The following is a 20,952-nucleotide window of genomic DNA, read 5'->3' as shown; positions in this document are numbered from 1 at the left end:
CCCACAGGTTCCCACATCACATTATCTCTGGTCCCATAGGCTCCCACATCACACTATATCTTCTCCCACAGGCTTACACATCACACGGTCTCTGGTCCCACAGGCTCCCACATCACACTGTATCTGGTCCCACAGGCTCCCACATCACACTATATCTGGTCCCACAGGCTCCCACATCACACTATATCTGGTCCCACAGGCTCCCACATCACACTATATCTGGTCCCACAGGCTCCCACATCACACTATATCTGGTCCCACAGGCTCCCACATCACACTGTATCTGGTCCCACAGTCTCCCACATCACACTATATCTGGTCCCACAGGCTCCCACATCACACTGTATCTGGTCCCACAGTCTCCCACATCACACTATATCTGGTCCCACAGGCTCCCACATCACACTGTCTCTGGTCCCACAGGCTCCCACATCACACTGTCTCTGGTCCCACAGGCTCCCACATCACACTGTCTCTGGTCCCACAGGCTCCCACATCACACTGTCTCTGGTCCCACAGGCTCCCACATCTCACATCACACTATATCTTCTCCCACAGGCTCCCACATCACACTGTCTCTGGTCCCACAGGCTCTCACATCACACTATATCTGCTCCCACAGGCTCCCACATCACACTGTCTCTGGTCCCACAGGCTCCCATCTCACATCACACTATATCTGCTCCCACAGGCTCCCACATCACACTATATCTGGTCCCACAGGCTCCCACATCACACTATATCTGGTCCCACAGGCTTCCACATCACACTGTCTCTGGTCCCACAGGCTCCCACATCACACTATATCTGGTCCCACAGGCTCCCACATCACACTATATCTGGTCCCACAGGCTCCCACATCACACTATATCTGGTCCCACAGGCTCCCACATCACACTGTCTCTGGTCCCACAGGCTCACATCATCACACTGCCTCTGGTCCCACAGGCTCCACATCTCACATCACACTATATCTGCTCCCACAGGCTCCCACATCACACTATAGCTGGTCCCACAGGCTCCCACATCACACTGTATCTGGTCCCACAGTCTCCCACATCACACTATATCTGGTCCCACAGGCTCCCACATCACACCATCTCTGGTCCCACAGGCTCCCACATCTCACTGTCTCTGGTCCCAAAGGCTCCCACATCTCACTGTCTCTGCTCCCACAGGCTCCCACATCTCACATCACACTATATATTATCCCACAGGTTCCCACATCACATTATCTCTGGTCCCATAGGCTCCCACATCACACTATATCTTCTCCCACAGGCTTACACATCACACGGTCTCTGGTCCCACAGGCTCCCACATCACACTGTATCTGGTCCCACAGGCTCCCACATCACACTATATCTGGTCCCACAGGCTCCCACATCACACTATATCTGGTCCCACAGGCTCCCACATCACACTATATCTGGTCCCACAGGCTCCCACATCACACTATATCTGGTCCCACAGGCTCCCACATCACACTGTATCTGGTCCCACAGTCTCCCACATCACACTATATCTGGTCCCACAGGCTCCCACATCACACTGTCTCTGGTCCCACAGGCTCCCACATCACACGATATCTGGTCCCACAGGCTTCCACATCACACTGTCTCTGGTCCCACAGGCTCCCACATCACACTGTCTCTGGTCCCACAGGCTCCCACATCACACTGTCTCTGGTCCCACAGGCTCCCACATCTCACTGTCTCTGGTCCCACAGGCTCCCACATCTCACATCACACTATATCTTCTCCCACAGGCTCCCACATCACACTGTCTCTGGTCCCACAGGCTCTCACATCACACTATATCTGCTCCCACAGGCTCCCACATCACACTGTCTCTGGTCCCACAGGCTCCCACACTGTCTCTGGTCCCACATCATCTCACATCACACTATATCTGCTCCCACAGGCTCCCACATCACACTATAGCTGGTCCCACAGGCTCCCACATCACACTGTATCTGGTCCCACAGTCTCCCACATCACACTATATCTGGTCCCACAGGCTCCCACATCACACTATATCTGGTCCCACAGGCTCCCACATCACACTATATCTGGTCCCACAGGCTTCCACATCACACTGTCTCTGGTCCCACAGGCTCCCACATCACACTATATCTGGTCCCAAAGGCTCCCACATCACACTATATCTGGTCCCACAGGCTCCCACATCACACTATATCTGGTCCCACAGGCTCCAACATCACACTGTATCTGGTCCCACAGTCTCCCACATCACACTATATCTGGTCCCACAGGCTCCCACATCACACTGTCTCTGGTCCCACAGGCTCCCACATCACACTATATCTGGTCCCACAGGCTCCCACATCACACTATATCTGGTCCCACAGGCTCCCACATCACACTGTCTCTGGTCCCACAGGCTCCCAATCTCACATCACACTATATCTTCTCCCACAGGCTCCCACATCACACTGTCTCTGGTCCCACAGGCTCTCACATCACACTATATCTGCTCCCACAGGCTCCCACATCACACTGTCTCTGGTCCCACAGGCTCCCACATCTCACATCACACTATATCTGCTCCCACAGGCTCCCACATCACACTATAGCTGGTCCCACAGGCTCCCACATCACACTGTATCTGGTCCCACAGTCTCCCACATCACACTATATCTGGTCCCACAGGCTCCCACATCACACTATATCTGGTCCCACAGGCTCCCACATCACACTATATCTGGTCCCACAGGCTTCCACATCACACTGTCTCTGGTCCCACAGGCTCCCACATCACACTATATCTGGTCCCAAAGGCTCCCACATCACACTATATCTGGTCCCACAGGCTCCCACATCACACTATATCTGGTCCCACAGGCTCCCACATCACACTGTCTCTGGTCCCACAGGCTCCCACATCACACTATATCTGGTCCCACAGGCTTCCACATCACACTGTCTCTGGTCCCACAGACTCCCACATCACACGATATCTGGTCCCACAGGCTTCCACATCACACTGTCTCTGGTCCCACAGGCTCCCACATCACACTGTCTCTGGTCCCACAGGCTCCCACATCACACTGTCTCTGGTCCCACAGGCTCCCACATCACACTGTCTCTGGTCCCACAGGCTCCCACATCTCACATCACACTATATCTGCTCCCACAGGCTCCCACATCACACTATAGCTGGTCCCACAGGCTCCCACATCACACTGTATCTGGTCCCACAGTCTCCCACATCACACTATATCTGGTCCCACATTCTCCCACATCACACTATATCTGGTCCCACAGGCTCCCACATCACACTATATCTGGTCCCACAGGCTTCCACATCACACTGTCTCTGGTCCCACAGGCTCCCACATCACACTATATCTGGTCCCACAGGCTCCCACATCACACTATATCTGGTCCCACAGGCTCCCACATCACACTATATCTGGTCCCACAGGCTCCCACATCACACTGTATCTGGTCCCACAGTCTCCCACATCACACTATATCTGGTCCCACAGGCTCCCACATCACACTGTCTCTGGTCCCACAGGCTCCCACATCACACGATATCTGGTCCCACAGGCTTCCACATCACACTGTCTCTGGTCCCACAGGCTCCCACATCACACTGTCTCTGGTCCCACAGGCTCCCACATCTCACTGTCTCTGGTCCCACAGGCTCCCACATCACACTGTCTCTGGTCCCACAGGCTCCCACATCTCACTGTCTCTGGTCCCACAGGCTCCCACATCTCACATCACACTATATCTTCTCCCACAGGCTCCCACATCACACTGTCTCTGGTCCCACAGGCTCTCACATCACACTATATCTGCTCCCACAGGCTCCCACATCACACTGTCTCTGGTCCCACAGGCTCCCACATCTCACATCACACTATATCTGCTCCCACAGGCTCCCACATCACACTATAGCTGGTCCCACAGGCTCCCACATCACACTGTATCTGGTCCCACAGTCTCCCACATCACACTATATCTGGTCCCACAGGCTCCCACATCACACTATATCTGGTCCCACAGGCTCCCACATCACACTATATCTGGTCCCACAGGCTTCCACATCACACTGTCTCTGGTCCCACAGGCTCCCACATCACACTATATCTGGTCCCACAGGCTCCCACATCACACTGTCTCTGGTCCCACAGGCTCCCACATCACACTATATCTGGTCCCACAGGCTTCCACATCACACTGTCTCTGGTCCCACAGACTCCCACATCACACGATATCTGGTCCTACAGGCTCCCACATCACACTATATCTGGTCCCACAGGCTTCCACATCACACTGTATCTGGTCCCACAGTCTCCCACATCACACTATATCTGGTCCCACAGGCTCCCACATCACACTGTCTCTGGTCCCACAGGCTCCCACATCACACGATATCTGGTCCCACAGGCTTCCACATCACACTGTCTCTGGTCCCACAGGCTCCCACATCTCACTGTCTCTGGTCCCACAGGCTCCCACATCACACTGTCTCTGGTCCCACAGGCTCCCACATCACACTATATCTGGTCCCACAGGCTCCCACATCACACTATATCTGGTCCCACAGGCTCCCACATCACACTATATCTGGTCCCACAGGCTCCCACATCACACTATATCTGGTCCCACAGGCTTCCACATCACACTGTCTCTGGTCCCACAGGCTCCCACATCACACTATATCTGGTCCCACAGGCTCCCACATCACACTATATCTGGTCCCACAGGCTCCCACATCACACTATATCTGGTCCCACAGGCTCCCACATCACACTGTCTCTGGTCCCACAGGCTCCCACATCACACTATATCTGGTCCCACAGACTCCCACATCACACGATATCTGGTCCTACAGGCTCCCACATCACACTATATCTGGTCCCGCAGGCTCCCACATCACACGATATCTGGTCCCACAGGCTCCCACATCACACGATATCTGGTCCCACAGGCTCCCACATCTCACTGTCTCTGGTCCCACACGCTCCCACATCTCACTGTCTCTGGTCCCACAGGCTCCCACATCTCACTGTCTCTGGTCCCACACACTCCCACATCTCAATGTCTCTGGTCCCAGAGGCTCCCACATCTCACATCTCACACCATCTCTGGTCCCACAGGCTCCCACATCTCACATCTCACACCATCTCTGGTCCCACAGGCTCCCACATCACACTATATCTGGTCCCACAGGCTCCCACATCACACTATATCTGGTCCCACAGGCTTCCACATCACACTATATCTGGTCCCACAGGCTCCCACATCACACTATATCTGGTCCCACAGGCTCCCACATCACACTATATCTGGTCCCACAGGCTCCCACATCACACTGTCTCTGGTCCCACAGGCTCCCACATCACACTATATCTGGTCCCACAGGCTTCCACATCACACTGTCTCTGGTCCCACAGACTCCCACATCACACGATATCTGGTCCTACAGGCTCCCACATCACACTATATCTGGTCCCGCAGGCTCCCACATCACACGATATCTGGTCCCACAGGCTCCCACATCACACGATATCTGGTCCCACAGGCTCCCACATCTCACTGTCTCTGGTCCCACACGCTCCCACATCTCACTGTCTCTGGTCCCACAGGCTCCCACATCTCACTGTCTCTGGTCCCACACACTCCCACATCTCAATGTCTCTGGTCCCAGAGGCTCCCACATCTCACATCTCACACCATCTCTGGTCCCACAGGCTCCCACATCTCACATCTCACACCATCTCTGGTCCCACAGGCTCCCACATCTCACTGTCTCTGGTCCCAATGGCTCCCACATCTCACTGTCTCTGGTCCCACACGCTCCCACATCTCACTGTCTCTGGTCCCACACGCTCCCACATCTCACTGTCTCTGGTCCCACAGGCTCCCACATCTCACTGTCTCTGGTCCCACACGCTCCCACATCTCACTGTCTCTGGTCCCACAGGCTCCCACATCTCACTGTCTCTGGTCCCACACGCTCCCACATCTCACTGTCTCTGGTCCCACAGGCTCCCACATCTCACTGTCTCTGGTCCCACACGCTCCCACATCTCACTGTCTCTGGTCCCAGAGGCTCCCATCATCTCACACCATCTCTGGTCCCACAGGCTCCCACATCTCACTGTCTCTGGTCCCAAAGGCTCCCACATCTCACTGTCTCTGGTCCCACAGGCTCCCACATCTCACTGTCTCTGGTCCCACAGGCTCCCACATCACACTGTCTCACACCACACTGTCTCTGCTCCCACAGGCTCCCACATCTCACATCACACTATATCTTCTCCCACAGGTTCCCACATCACATTATCTCTGGTCCCACAGGCTCCCACATCACACTATATCTTCTCCCACAGGCTTACATCACACGGTCTCTGGTCCCACAGGCTCCCACATCACACTATATCTGGTCCCACAGGCTCCCACATCACACGATATCTGGTCCCACAGGCTCCCATGTCACACTGTCTCTGGTCCCACAGGCTTCCACGTCACACTATGTATGGTCCCACAGGCTCCCACATCACACTGTCTCTGGTCCCACAGGCTCCCACATCACACTGTCTCTGGTCCCACAGCCTCCCACATCTCACATCACACTATATCTGCGCCCACAGGCTCCCACATCACACTATATCTGGTCCCACAGGCTCCCACATCACACTATATCTGGTCCCACAGGCTTCCACATCACACTGTCTCTGGTCCCACAGGCTCCCACATCACACTATATCTGGTCCCACAGGCTCCCACATCACACTATATCTGGTCCCACAGGCTCCCACATCACACTATATCTGGTCCCACAGGCTCCCACATCACACTGTCTCTGGTCCCACAGGCTCCCACATCACACTGCCTCTGGTCCCACAGGCTCCCACATCTCACATCACACTATATCTGCTCCCACAGGCTCCCACATCACACTATATCTGGTCCCACAGGCTCCCACATCACACTATATCTGGTCCCACAGGCTTCCACATCACACTGTCTCTGGTCCCACAGGCTCCCACATCACACTATATCTGGTCCCACAGTCTCCCACATCACACTATATCTGGTCCCACAGGCTCCCACATCACACTATATCTTGTCCCACAGGCTCCCACATCACACTGTATCTGGTCCCACAGTCTCCCACATCACACTATATCTGGTCCCACAGGCTCCCACATCACACTGTTTCTGGTCCCACAGGCTCCCACATCACACAATATCTGGTCCCACAGGCTTCCACGTCACACTATGTATGGTCCCACAGGCTCCCACATCACACTGTCTCTGGTCCCACAGGCTCCCACATCACACTGTCTCTGGTCCCACAGGCTCCCACATCTCACATCACACTATATCTGCTCCCACAGGCTCCCACATCACACTATATCTGGTCCCACAGGCTCCCACATCACACTGTCTCTGGTCCCACAGGCTCCCACATCACACTATATCTGGTCCCACAGGCTTCCACATCACACTGTCTCTGGTCCCACAGACTCCCACATCACACGATATCTGGTCCTACAGGCTCCCACATCACACTATATCTGGTCCCACAGGCTTCCACATCACACTGTATCTGGTCCCACAGTCTCCCACATCACACTATATCTGGTCCCACAGGCTCCCACATCACACTGTCTCTGGTCCCACAGGCTCCCACATCACACTATATCTGGTCCCACAGGCTTCCACATCACACTGTCTCTGGTCCCACAGACTCCCACATCACACGATATCTGGTCCTACAGGCTCCCACATCACACTATATCTGGTCCCACAGGCTTCCACATCACACTGTATCTGGTCCCACAGTCTCCCACATCACACTATATCTGGTCCCACAGGCTCCCACATCACACTGTCTCTGGTCCCACAGGCTCCACATCACACTATATCTGGTCCCACAGGCTTCCACATCACACTGTCTCTGGTCCCACAGACTCCCACATCACACGATATCTGGTCCCACAGGCTTCCACATCACACTGTCTCTGGTCCCACAGGCTTCCACATCACACTGTCTCTGGTCCCACAGGCTCCCACATCACACTATATCTGGTCCCAAAGGCTCCCACATCACACTATATCTGGTCCCACAGGCTCCCACATCACACTATATCTGGTCCCACAGGCTCCCACATCACACTGTCTCTGGTCCCACAGGCTCCCACATCACACTATATCTGGTCCCACAGGCTTCCACATCACACTGTCTCTGGTCCCACAGACTCCCACATCACACGATATCTGGTCCTACAGGCTCCCACATCACACTATATCTGGTCCCACAGGCTTCCACATCACACTGTATCTGGTCCCACAGTCTCCCACATCACACTATATCTGGTCCCACAGGCTCCCACATCACACTGTCTCTGGTCCCACAGGCTCCCACATCACACTATATCTGGTCCCACAGGCTTCCACATCACACTGTCTCTGGTCCCACAGACTCCCACATCACACGATATCTGGTCCCACAGGCTTCCACATCACACTGTCTCTGGTCCCACAGGCTCCCACATCACACTGTCTCTGGTCCCACAGGCTCCCACATCACACTGTCTCTGGTCCCACAGGCTCCCACATCACACTGTCTCTGGTCCCACAGGCTCCCACATCACACTGTTTCTGGTCCCACAGGCTCATGCATCCCATATCACACACTGATGTTTTCAACTGCTAGACTAGCATGATATGGCTGTTTAATACTGATCTGAATACTGATGTTAGCTCTGTCAATTAGACTGGTGGAGTATGGAGCTTTGAGGACCCCTCCAGGCGAGGGTTTAAATAGTGTCCTCTCTCTCCTCGTGTCTGAATGCCATTCACCTTCTGCAGTACACACTGACTGTGTATGCTATTTCATGTTCCTTTCAGATGCTACTTCATGTTCCTTTCAGATGCTACTTCATGTTCCTTTCAGATGCTACTTCATGTTCCTTTCAGATGCTACTTCATGTTCCTTTCAGATGCTACTTCATGTTCCTTTCAGATGCTACTTCATGTTCCTTTCAGATGCTACTTCATGTTCCTTTCAGATTCTACTTCATGTTCCTTTCAGATGCTACTTCATGTTCCTTTCAGATGCGACTTCATGTTGATGCCTGAAGTGCCACTGCAGTGTCTCAGCAAGGTGACAGTTATCTTGGATACAGAGGCTGAGTTTATTCCTGACAGTCGCTCTATTTGGTTTCTGTCATGTTCTCTCTCGTCTCGAGTTCTAATGTTCTGTTCTCTCTGTCTGTGGTTCTAATGTTTTGTTCTCTGGGATTCTAGGGATGGACTAAGTTTTAATATTCTGTTCTCTGGGGTTCTAGGGATGGACTAAGCTTTAATGTTCTGTTCTCTGTGGTTCTAGGGATGAACTAAGTCTTAATGTTCTGTTCTCTGTGGTTCCAGGGATGGACTCAGTTTTAATTTTCTTTTCTAGGGATGGACTAAGCTTTAATGTTCTGTTCTCTGTGGTTCTAGGGATGGACTAAGTTTTCATGTTTTCATGACTATGTCTCTGTCTGGTTCTAATGTTCTGTTCTAGGGATGGACTAAATTCTATGAGTTCTCTCTGTCTGATCTGCGGGCTGGCTTTGAGATCATCGACCGTCTGTTTGATGGTGGTAAGGTGTTCCAGTGGGAGTTTGTCCATGGTCTGTTGGAGAATGCCATCTATGGAGGCAGGATAGACAACCCATGTGACCTGAAGATCCTCCGCTCCTACCTGGAACAGTTCTTCTCCTCACACCTCCTCTCTGGCTCAGCCAATCACAACCAACGCAGCAAGAGAGGCCACACCTTCCCCTCTCAGATCAGCCTGCCCAACTCCTGCTCCATACTGGTGAGACTATACAGACACACACACACACACACACACACCATCTCTGTCAGTTGTTTAACTCTGTGTGTGTGTTTGTGTATTCAGGACTATCGTGGTGTGATAGAGAATCTTCCAGAAGACGACCGGCCAGCGTTTTTCGGCCTGCCTGCCAACATCGAACGCTCCTCGCAGAGAATCATCAGTTCTCAGGTCACCTACCGCTCACACATACGCAACCGTATACACACACACACACACAGAAATGATCAGCTCTCACGTGGGGTTAACAGACTAACACACACACACACACACACACACACAGAGGGTGCACCTGTGTCCCATAAGAAGAGGATAGTGCCTCTCCCCTGCCCTCATGCCCTTTGACCCCACTGGCAGGCTTCTGTTTTCCACAGGAAAGCCACCACTCACACCCTGTCCTCCCAAAGTTTATTTGGCTGCTACACACACCTCATCCTCCCTCAGTTCTCTCTGCCTCAGACCTGTCTGATGTTTGGAATGTCCCTCATCAGCACATTATCTCCCTGTACCTCTAACCTTGGATATCTACACAGTCACACAGGTCCTCGGACTCGAACACAACACACTCAATCACCCCTACTCTCCCACACTCATGCACTCTTTCACACAGCCAAGGCCAGACGGACAGGCCAGGCTACTGGAGAGAGAACTCAGGGGCCTCATACAGGTCTGGATGAAGAAAGGAGAGGCTTTATAAACTGACAAATAAAATACTCAGTCAAATTCACATCACTCATGCTGGTGGAGTTGGCTGACGCGGCAGCCATTTTGTGTCCAGCACTGTGTTCCGCATGGCAGCCATTTTGTGTCCAGCACTGTGTTCCGCATGGCAGCCATTTTGTGTCCAGCACTGTGTTCCGCATGGCAGCCATTTTGTGTCCAGCACTGTGTTCCGCATGGCAGCCATATTGTGTCCAGCACTGTGTTCCGCATGGCAGCCATTTTGGTCTGTCACTGTGATCTCTGCCTGTCAGCAGGGGCTGTTTGAGGGACAATTAAAGGCCTAATTACTCAGCCAATTAAAGAGATGATTGCTCTCCCAGATTGAGAGGGGAAATTGCTCCGACATGCTGTATGACACGGCACTTATTGCTGCTAAATCTGGAGCCGTGTGTTATTGGCTAATTCACCACCTCTTCCTCTGAGCCCTAAAGTAGAATTATTGCTGCTTTGGCTCTGATTTCTTTCTCTGTATCGTTCTCTCCCCCTCTCTCCATTTCTCTTTCTCCCTCTCTCTATTTCTCTCTCTCTCTCTCCATTTATCTCTCTCTCTCTCCATTTATCTCTCTCTCTCTCCATTTATCTCTCTCTCTCTCTCCATTTATCTCTCTCTCTCTCTCTCCATTTATCTCTCTCTCTCTCTCTCCATTTATCTCTCTCTCTCTCCATTTATCTCTCTCTCTCTCTCCCTCTCTCCATTTATCTCTCTCTTTCCATTTCTCTCTCCATTTTTCTCTCTCTCTCTGTTTTTCTCTCTCTCTCTGTTTTTCTCTCCCTCTCTCCGTTTCTCTCTACCCCTCCATTTCTTTCTCTCCATTTCTCCCTCTCACCATTGCTCTCTCTCCATTTCTCCCTCTCACCATTGCTCTCTCTCCATTTCTCCCTCTCACCATTTCTCTCTCTCTCTCTCCATTTCTCTCTCTCTCTCTACATTTCTCTCTCTCTCCACATTTCTCTCTCTCTCCCTCTCAATTTCTCTCTCTCCCTTTTTCCATTTCTCTCTCCCTTTCTCCATTTCTCTCACTGTGATGTGCCTCTAATTGATGGACGTTAGGTCTTGTGCAATCACACTTCACTATGGATTGCTTATTTGGATTGTAATTTTGTTCAATATTTCATTTGATTCTATGGCTTTGTTATTTCTGCGCCTCCATCTGTCTGTCTGGCGTTGACACGTGTGTAGAACTGGAGATATTTAAGCAGTAAAGGCCCGAGGGGGTGTGGTATTTTGCCAGGGCTCCGCGTTGCGTCGTTTCTGGACACAGCCCTTAGCCGTGGTATATTGACCACTCCCCCTCGGGCATTATTGCTTAAATATAATGCTTCTATCTCCAGTTCTACAGAAAATACAAAAAAATTGATCCTGTTCCTAATAAATAGTTGACGGATTGCGGCATGACGATATTTCGCAATTGATGTGAATGGCGTCATTAAAAAGACGTGCTTGTATTAATGAATAAAAGAAAACGGATTTGGTGTAAAACACCCTTAAGGTTCAATGAGGTGACATATTGTAACTGTTTGTGCAGATAGCGTTGTAGGTCCCAGGGCAGATCTACAGTAAAGTGACTAGAGTAGAGATATGATTCAGTCTAACAGTGAGAATCACACCTCCTGCCCTCGCTCCCTCCCTCCCTTCCCTCCCTGCACTCCTCTTCTCTGATGACTCATCATCCGGTATCAACACTGGATGTAGAGAGGAGAGCGAGATGGAAGAAAAGAGAGAATCTGTGTTTTGTAGTGTTCTGTGAAAGTGTGTCCCTGCTTTGGGCTATTTACATAAATCACTGCTTCACCATTATCACCACAGAAAATATATTACAGTCATCATTCACTCTCTCTCTTTAGGATCCCTCTGTGCTGCTACACATGCAATTTCCTGGTAGATGTCCTCAGTGTGACTATTGTGTTGGCAGCCTGTCGTCCTCCAGCTGGACCCAGGGGTGGAGGCTGTTGTTGTTGTTGCAGACACCGGCTGATGTAACCTACAGAAATGCATCCCACACACACACACACACACACACACACACACACACACAGACACTCTCTAATGGAGAAGTTTGGCACCAAGCAGCACAGGGAGCCTGATGAACTTTCCTAACCGTGTGGCGTTTTGCAAAGAGCCGAACCAGACCAGCACTGGAACAACTCATAGAGAGGTGTGTGTGCAGAATATCCTCTGTTTACACCGTAGAACACCAAATCATGCAGAGCAGAATTAGTCCCATACCCACTAATTATCAACATCCAGAAAAGAGATGTTCAATTCTACAACCATCTAAAAGGAAGCGATTCCCAAACCTTCCATAACAAAGCCATCACCTACAGAGAGATGATCCTGGAGAAAGAGTCCCCTAAGCAAGCTGGTCCGGTCCTGGGGCTCTGTTCACAAACACAGACCCCACAGAGCCCCAGGACAGCAACACAATTAGACCCAACCAAATCATGAGAAAACAAAAATATTTGTACTTGACAAAATCAAATCAAATGTATTTATAAAGCCCTTCTTACATCAGCTGATGTCTCAAAGTTCTGTATAGAAACCCAGCCTAAAGCCCCAAACAGCAAGCAATGCAGGTGTAGAAGCAAGGTGGCTAGGAAAAATTCCCTAGAAAGGCCCGAACCTAGGAAGAAACCTCTAGAGGGACCAGGCTATGAGGGGTGGCCAGTCCTCTTCTGGCTGTGCTGGGTGGAGATTATTTATTTTATTATTTTATTTCACCTTTATTTAACCAGGTAGGCTAGTTGAGAACACCTTTATTTAACCAGGTAGGCTAGTTGAGAACAAGTTCTCATTTGCAACTGCGACCTGGCCAAGATAAAGCAAAGCAGTGTGACACAGACAACAACACAGAGTTACACATGGAGTTAACAATAAGCAAGCCAATAACACAATAAACAAGTCAATGACACTGTCATGTCTTTACTATCATTAACTGAAGACTGATAGTTTTTAGCAAAGATTATCTGTAATTAGTTAGTATGCGATCAACTGATTAATCAAGTAACTAATTAACTATGAAATCGGGGAACCAAGGAAAAATATTCAGATTACAAAGTTATAATTTCCTAAAATAACTTTTCAGATATTTTATCTGATCAATTAGTCTTCGAATTAATGAATGATTTACTTTACCTCACGTTAGTCTCATTCCAAACGTCGTAAATTGTTGGTTATCTGCACGAACCCAGTCTTCACTATGAGTCATCCATACATCAATTGTCTTAAATCATTTATTTATTACTAACTAAGTAATTCACAGAAATGCATAAACAAACAAACAAGGTAAATGTGGTTACATGAAATGAGAATGTGCCCTAGTGGGCTAAACTGGCATGGCGGAGTGATAATTATAACAATTAAAATGCTAATCCTTTACACATGAACGCTCACTCATTCGGGAACAATTGCAATCAATATATATATTTACGCTCAGTGTGTCGTCTTGATCGCTAGTGAAAAGTTTGTGTCTTTCGTAGAGTTGTCGGTTTCTCTCCCTCCCTCTCTCTGTCTTGGTTAGAAGGGATAGTTCAAAGTGACATTCGTTAGAGAATGGATGTTTCGGCGGTTGTCGTTCTTCGCGTTCAATGATTCCGAATTCCTAGCTGCAGACTAGTCATTTGTATCAGACTTGTTCTTATTCTGTCGGTATCGATAGTCTAAGACTTTAACCACGTGGTATGGTTAAAAGATTTGTCAACCTTTAGCCATCTCGTAATTGAGGTAAGCTCGGTCTGGTGATAATTTCCCAAAGTTGGGTTTTATTCGGAATGGCAGAAAAGGGCTGTCCCAGGATGTATGACCCTAACTGGGCTCAGGGGCGGTCCTCTGATTTAGTTCAAAAGGGAATTGTATTTTTCTTCATTAAACAGTCCACAATCATATTACACAATTATACAAACAGTATCATACTCACTCATTCATCTTATACAACAATTAGATGTAAACCTCATATCTGAGGCTATTATATAAACAGCGTTATGGTAATGTGGCCACACCGTCTCTCTTGAGCTTCCCAAGTTGTGCCAAACGGACCAGTTCGTAGCTGGATTCTTCACCGATCTTTTACACTTGCTCTGGAACATTACATTTGTTCGTACCTCAAGTTTTGTGAGGTGGAAGGATTTCCTTTGTCTCCATGAAAAACTTCTCTCTATAACTGTGTGTACATGAGGTCTTCTCAGGAATATATGACCTCTGACCACAGCAGTCTAGTTGAAGGAGGAAAGGGGGGAGGCAGAGGGGAGAGGGGGATGGTTGCTATACTCAGAGGCCAACATCATGACAACAGTAAAAAAAAGAAAGTCTATATACAGTGTGTGCAAAAGGCATGAGGAGGTAGGCAATAAATAGTCCATAGGAGCGAATAATAGCTGGGAGGAGGTGCTCTTGTTCTCCATGGACTTTACAATACCCCAAAACTTTCTGGAGTTAGAGCTACAGGATGCGAATGTCTGCTTGAAAAAGCTAGCCTTTGCTTTCCTGACTGACTGCGTGTATTGGTCCCTGACTTCCCTGGACAGTTGCATATCGTGGGGACTACTCAATGCTATTGCAGTCCGCCACAGGATGTTTTTGTGCTGGTCAAGGGCAGTCAGGTCTGGAGTGAACCAAGGGCTATATCTGTTCTTGGTTCTGCATTTTTTGAACGGGGCATGCTTATCTAAGATGGTAAGGAAATTACTTTTAAAGAATGACCAGGCATCCTCGACTGATGGGTTGAGGTCAATATCCTTCCAGGATACTTGGGCCAGGTCGATTAGAAAGACCTGCTCGCAGAAGTGTTTTAGGGAGCGTTTGACAGTGATGAGGGGTTGACCGCGGGCCCATAGCGGATACAGGCAATGAGGCTGTGATCGCTGAGATCCTGATTGAAAACAGCGGAGGTGAATTTGGAGGGCAATTTGGAAAGGATTATGTCTATGAGGGTGCCCACGTTTACAGATTTAGGGTTGTGCCTGGTGGGTTCCTTGATGATTTGTGTGAGATTGAGGGAATCTAGCTCAGATTGTAGGACTGCCGGGGTGTTAAGCATTTCCCAGTTTAGGTCACCTAACAGATCAAACTCTGAAGCTAGATGGGGGGGCGATCAATTCACAAATGGTGTCCAGGGCACAGCTGGGAGCTGAGGTGAGTCGGTAGCAGGCGGCAACAGTGAGAGACTTATTTCTGGAGAGGTTCATTTTTTAAATGAGAAGTTCAAACTATTTGGGTATAGATCTGGAAAGTATGACAGAACTTTGCAGGCTATCTCTGCAGTAGATTGCAACTCCTCCCCCTTCGGCAGTTCTATCTTGACGGAAAATGTTGTAGCTGGTTTTGGAAATCTCAGAATTTTTGGTGGTCTTCCTAAGCCAGGATTCAGACACAGCAAGGACATCAGGGTTGGCGGAGTGTACTAAAGCAGTGAGTAAAACAAACTGATGTTGACATGCATGAAACCAAGGTTTTTTCGATCACAGAAGTCAACAAATGAGGGTGCCTGGGGACACGCAGGGCCTGGGTTAACCTCCACATCACCCGAGGAACAGAGGAGGAGTAGGATGAGGGTACGGTTAAGGCTATCAAAACTGGTCGCCTAGAGCGTTGGGGACAAAGAATAAAAGGAGCAGATTTCTGGGCGTGGTAGAATAGATTCAGGGCATAGTGTGCAGACGGTATGGTGGGGTGCGGGTACAGCGGAGGTAAGCCCAGGCACTGAGTGATAAGTGAGGTTGTATCTCTGGATAAGCTGTTTATAATGGGTGAGGTCACCGCATGTGTGGGAGGTGGGACAAAGGAGGTATGAGGAGTGGAACTCTGGGCTCCATTGTAAACTAAAACAATGATAACTAACCTAAACAACAGAGAGAGACATACAGCAATGCATAAAGCAATCACAGGTGTTGATTTAGAGAGCTAGCTAAGACAACAACGGGTGAGACAACAACAGCGAATCAGCTAAAACAACAACAGGTAAAATGGCGATAAATGGGCAGAGCGGGTCGGTTAACTACACACAGAGCCTGAGTTCGCGGCTGGGGCCGACAGATAAACAAATAAATTAAAAGAATGGTGTACCGTGATTAATGGACAGGCATCAGCTATGTAGCCAAGTGATCATAGGGTCCAGGAGGCAACAATCGATGGAACAGGGAAGCCGTGGAGTAGTCATTACTACGCTAGCACGCGGGTGACACGGCATTTAAAGTTAGTAACCAGGGGCTAGTAGAAGCGTCTGCTCCGACGGAGGCCGGTTGAAGGCACAGCGGATGGAGTATTCGTCGGCAGACCAGTCGTGGTGGTGCGGCGGGGCGCCATGTCGACTAAGGATCCAAGCCAGATGGTGAAAGAGGAATTGTAGTTGTAGTAATTTAGTTTTCTATCCAGGAGATGCGCCTGGCTCACGGCTAACTGGTGCTAGCTTCGGGGCAGGGGCGTTAGCCACTATAGCCACTCGGCAGCGGGGATCCGGTGCCAAGGTTCAGAGCTTACGGCAAGGATCCGGTGGAGTAGTGGGTTCTAGCCGTGTTTGGGTGGAGTCTGGGTGAACAACTGAGTAGGCCGGGAGGTGGGCCTCAGGGATAGCTTTGGTACTGGGTAACTCGGTGGGTGCTAGCTAGCTGTGAAGATCAGGAGAATGGTCCAGGGATTACGACAGGAATCCGCCGTTGTAGTGGTGAGACAGTTCGTTACTGGTAGGCTGGCGAGTGTTATCCAGGCTAAAAAAAGGCTGGTACCTGTGAAGAAGGTAAAGGCCGCTAGCAGTGGCTAACAATGACGAAATAGCTTGTAGCTAATTAGCTGGTTAGCTTCTGATGGCTAGGTGGTTCTTGCTATAAGGTCTAGAAATTTAAAATAATAGCGATTCTGTATCACATTATAACAGAACATGGCCAAGATGTTCAAATGTTCATAGATGACCAGCAGGGTCAAATAATAATACGTTTGGTACATTGGAAAGAATTTACAAAAAAACAGAGCAAGCTAGAATGATATTTGGCCCTAAACAGAGAGTACACAGTGGCAGAATACCTGACCACTGTGACTTAAGGAAATCTATGTACAGACTCAGAAGGCAGACTTGGCTCTCAAGAGAAGACAAGCTCTGTGCTGACTGCTCACATTACATTATATTTACATTTAAGTCATTTCGCAGACGCTCTTATCCAGAGCGACTTGGAAACTGAGCTACACTTCCTAACCTCCTGCCAAATGTATGACCATATTAGAGACACATATTTCCCTCAGATTACACAGACCCACAAAGAATTCCAAAACAAATCCAATTTTGATAAACTCCCATATCTACTGGGTGAAATACCACAGCCATCACAGCAGCAAGATGTGTGACCTGTTGCCACAAGAAAAGGGCAACCAGTGAAGAAGAAACACAATTGTAAATATTTCCTGTTTGTACTATTTGCACATCATTACAAAACTGTATATAAAAATAATATGACATTTCAAATGTCTTTATTCTTTTGGAACTTTTGTGAGGTTAATGTTTACTGTCCGTTTTTTATTTGACTTTTGTTTATTATCTATTTCACTTACTTTGACAATGAGTAAATATGTTTCCCATGCCAATAAAGCCCTTTGAATTGAGAGTGAGAGCGAGCAATGGGGGAGAGAGAACGTGCAGAGCTCTGATAACAACAGCTCACACAGGGTGTGTGTGTGTTTCCCTTATAGAGAAATTGTGTGCGTGTCTATGTTAAGATCTATGTGTAGTTATGTGTGTAGGTGCTAAGGGCAGTGACAGTAGTTATGTGTGTAGGTGCTAAGGGCAGTGACAGTAGTTATGTGTGTAGGTGCTAAGGGCAGTGACAGTAGTTATGTGTGTAGGTGCTAAGGGCAGTGACAGTAGTTATGTGTGTAGGTGCTAAGGGCAGTGACAGTAGTTATGTAGGTGCTAAGGGCAGTGACAGTAGTTATGTGTGTAGGTGCTAAGGGCAGTGACAGTAGTTATGTGTGTAGGTGCTAAGGGCAGTGACAGTAGTTATGTGTGTAGGTGCTAAGGGCAGTGACAGTAGTTATGTGTGTAGGTGCTAAGGGCAGTGACAGTAGTTATGTGTGTAGGTGCTAAGGGCAGTGACAGTAGTTATGTGTGTAGGTGCTAAGGGCAGTGACTAGTTATGTGGCAGTGACAGTAGTAGTTATGTGTGTAGGTGCTAAGGGCAGTGACAGTAGTTATGTGTGTAGGTGCTAAGGGCAGTGTAGTTATGTGTGTAGGTGCTAGTGACAGTTTATGTGTGTAGGTGCTAAGGGCAGTGACAGTAGTTATGTGTGTAGGTGCTAAGGGCAGTGACAGTAGTTATGTGTGTGCTAGGTGCTAAGGGCAGTGAGTAGTTATGTGTGTAGGTGCTAAGGGCAGTGAGTTTATGTGTGTAGGTGCTAAGGGCAGTGACAGTAGTTATGTGTGTAGGTGCTAAGGGCAGTGTCAGTAGTTATGTGTGGTGCTAAGGGCAGTGCAGTAGTTATGTGTGTAGGTGCTAGTGACAGTAGTTATGTGTGTAGGTGCTAAGGGCAGTGTCAGTAGTTATGTGTGTAGGTGCTAAGGGCAGTGACAGTAGTTAGTTATGCTGTGACAGTAGTTATGTGTGTAGGTGCTAAGGGCAGTGTCTAAGGGCAGTGACAGTAGTTATGTGTGTAGGTGCTAAGTGCAGTGACAGTAGTTATGTGTGTAGGTGCTAAGGGCAGTGACAGTAGTTATGTGTGTAGGTGCTAAGGGCAGTGACAGTAGTTATGTGTGTAGGTGCTAAGGGCAGTGTCAGTAGTTATGTGTGTAGGTGCTAAGGGCAGTGACAGTAGTTATGTGTGTAGGTGCTAAGGGCAGTGACAGTAGTTAGGAGCTGTGAGGTGGAACACACTATCACTTCCACAATAACACTATCACTTTTATGTTTTTATTTCACCTTTATTTAAACACTTTAGGCCAGTTTGAGAACAAGTTGTCATTAACAACTGCAACTATCACTAACGCTATCACTAACGCTATCACTAATAATATCACTATCACTAATACTATCACTAATACTATCACTAATACTATCACTATCACTAATACTATCACTAATAATATCACTATCACTAATACTATCACTAATACTATCACTATCACTAATAGTATCACTAATACTATCACTAATAATATCACTATCACTAATAGTATCACTAATACTATCACTAATAATATCACTATCACTAATACTATCACTAATACTATCACTAATAGTATCACTATCACTAACACTAACACTAACACTAATAATATCACTATCACTAATAATGTCACTATCACTAATAATATCACTATCACTAATAATATCACTATCACTAATAATATCACTATCACTAATAGTATCACTAATAATATCACTATCACTAATACTATCACTAATAATATCACTATCACTAATAATATCACTAACACTATCACTAACACTATCACTAATAATATCACTAACACTATCACTAATAATATCACTAACACTATCACTAATAATATCACTAACACTATCACTAATAATATCACTATCACTAACACTATCACTAATAATATCACTAACACTATCACTAATAATATCACTAACACTATCACTAATAATATCACTAACACTATCACTAATAATATCACTAACACTATCACTAATAATATCACTAACACTATCACTAATAATATCACTATCACTAACACTATCACTAACACTATCACTAATAATATCACTAACACTATCACTAACACTATCACTAATAATATCACTAACACTATCACTAACACTATCACTAATAATATCACTAACACTATCACTAATAATATCACTAACACTATCACTAACACTATCACTAATAATATCACTAACACTATCACTAATAATATCACTAACACTACCACTAACACTATCACTAATAATATCACTAATACTATCACTAATACTAACACTATCACTAATAATATCACTAACACTACCACTAACACTACCACTAACACTATCACTAATACTATCACTAATACTAATAATACCACTAACACTACCACTAACACTATCACTAATACTATCACTAATACTAACACTATCACTAACACTATCACTAATACTAACACTATCACTAATACTAATACTAACACTATCACTAATACTAATACTATCACTAATACTAACACTATCACTAACACTATCACTAATACTAATACTATCACTAATACTAACACTATCACTAATACTATCACTAATACTATCACTAATACTAACACTATCACTAATACTATCACTAATACTAACACTATCACTAATACTAACACTAACACTATCACTAATAATATCACTAACACTACCACTAACACTATCACTAATACTATCACTAATACTAACACTATC

The 20,952-nt window shown here is 47.7% G+C and overlaps 1 protein-coding gene across 1 annotated transcript in view; it reads left to right on the top strand.

Moving 5' to 3' along the window:
- The window catches only part of dync2h1 (dynein cytoplasmic 2 heavy chain 1), a 377,649-nt gene that overhangs the window by 316,805 nt on the left and 39,892 nt on the right, over positions 1 to 20,952 (top strand). The window contains exons 83-84 of the mRNA XM_065000515.1: positions 9,556 to 9,852; positions 9,937 to 10,041. Of these exons, the coding sequence (XP_064856587.1) occupies positions 9,556 to 9,852; positions 9,937 to 10,041 (402 nt within the window). The remainder of the gene's footprint in view (positions 1 to 9,555; positions 9,853 to 9,936; positions 10,042 to 20,952) is intronic.

The sequence above is a fragment of the Oncorhynchus nerka genome, linkage group LG14, assembly GCF_034236695.1.
Source record: "Oncorhynchus nerka isolate Pitt River linkage group LG14, Oner_Uvic_2.0, whole genome shotgun sequence".
NCBI lineage: Eukaryota > Metazoa > Chordata > Actinopteri > Salmoniformes > Salmonidae > Oncorhynchus > Oncorhynchus nerka.
Note: the sequence above shows the minus strand (reverse complement) of the source record. Positions and strands in the feature narration are given on the sequence as shown.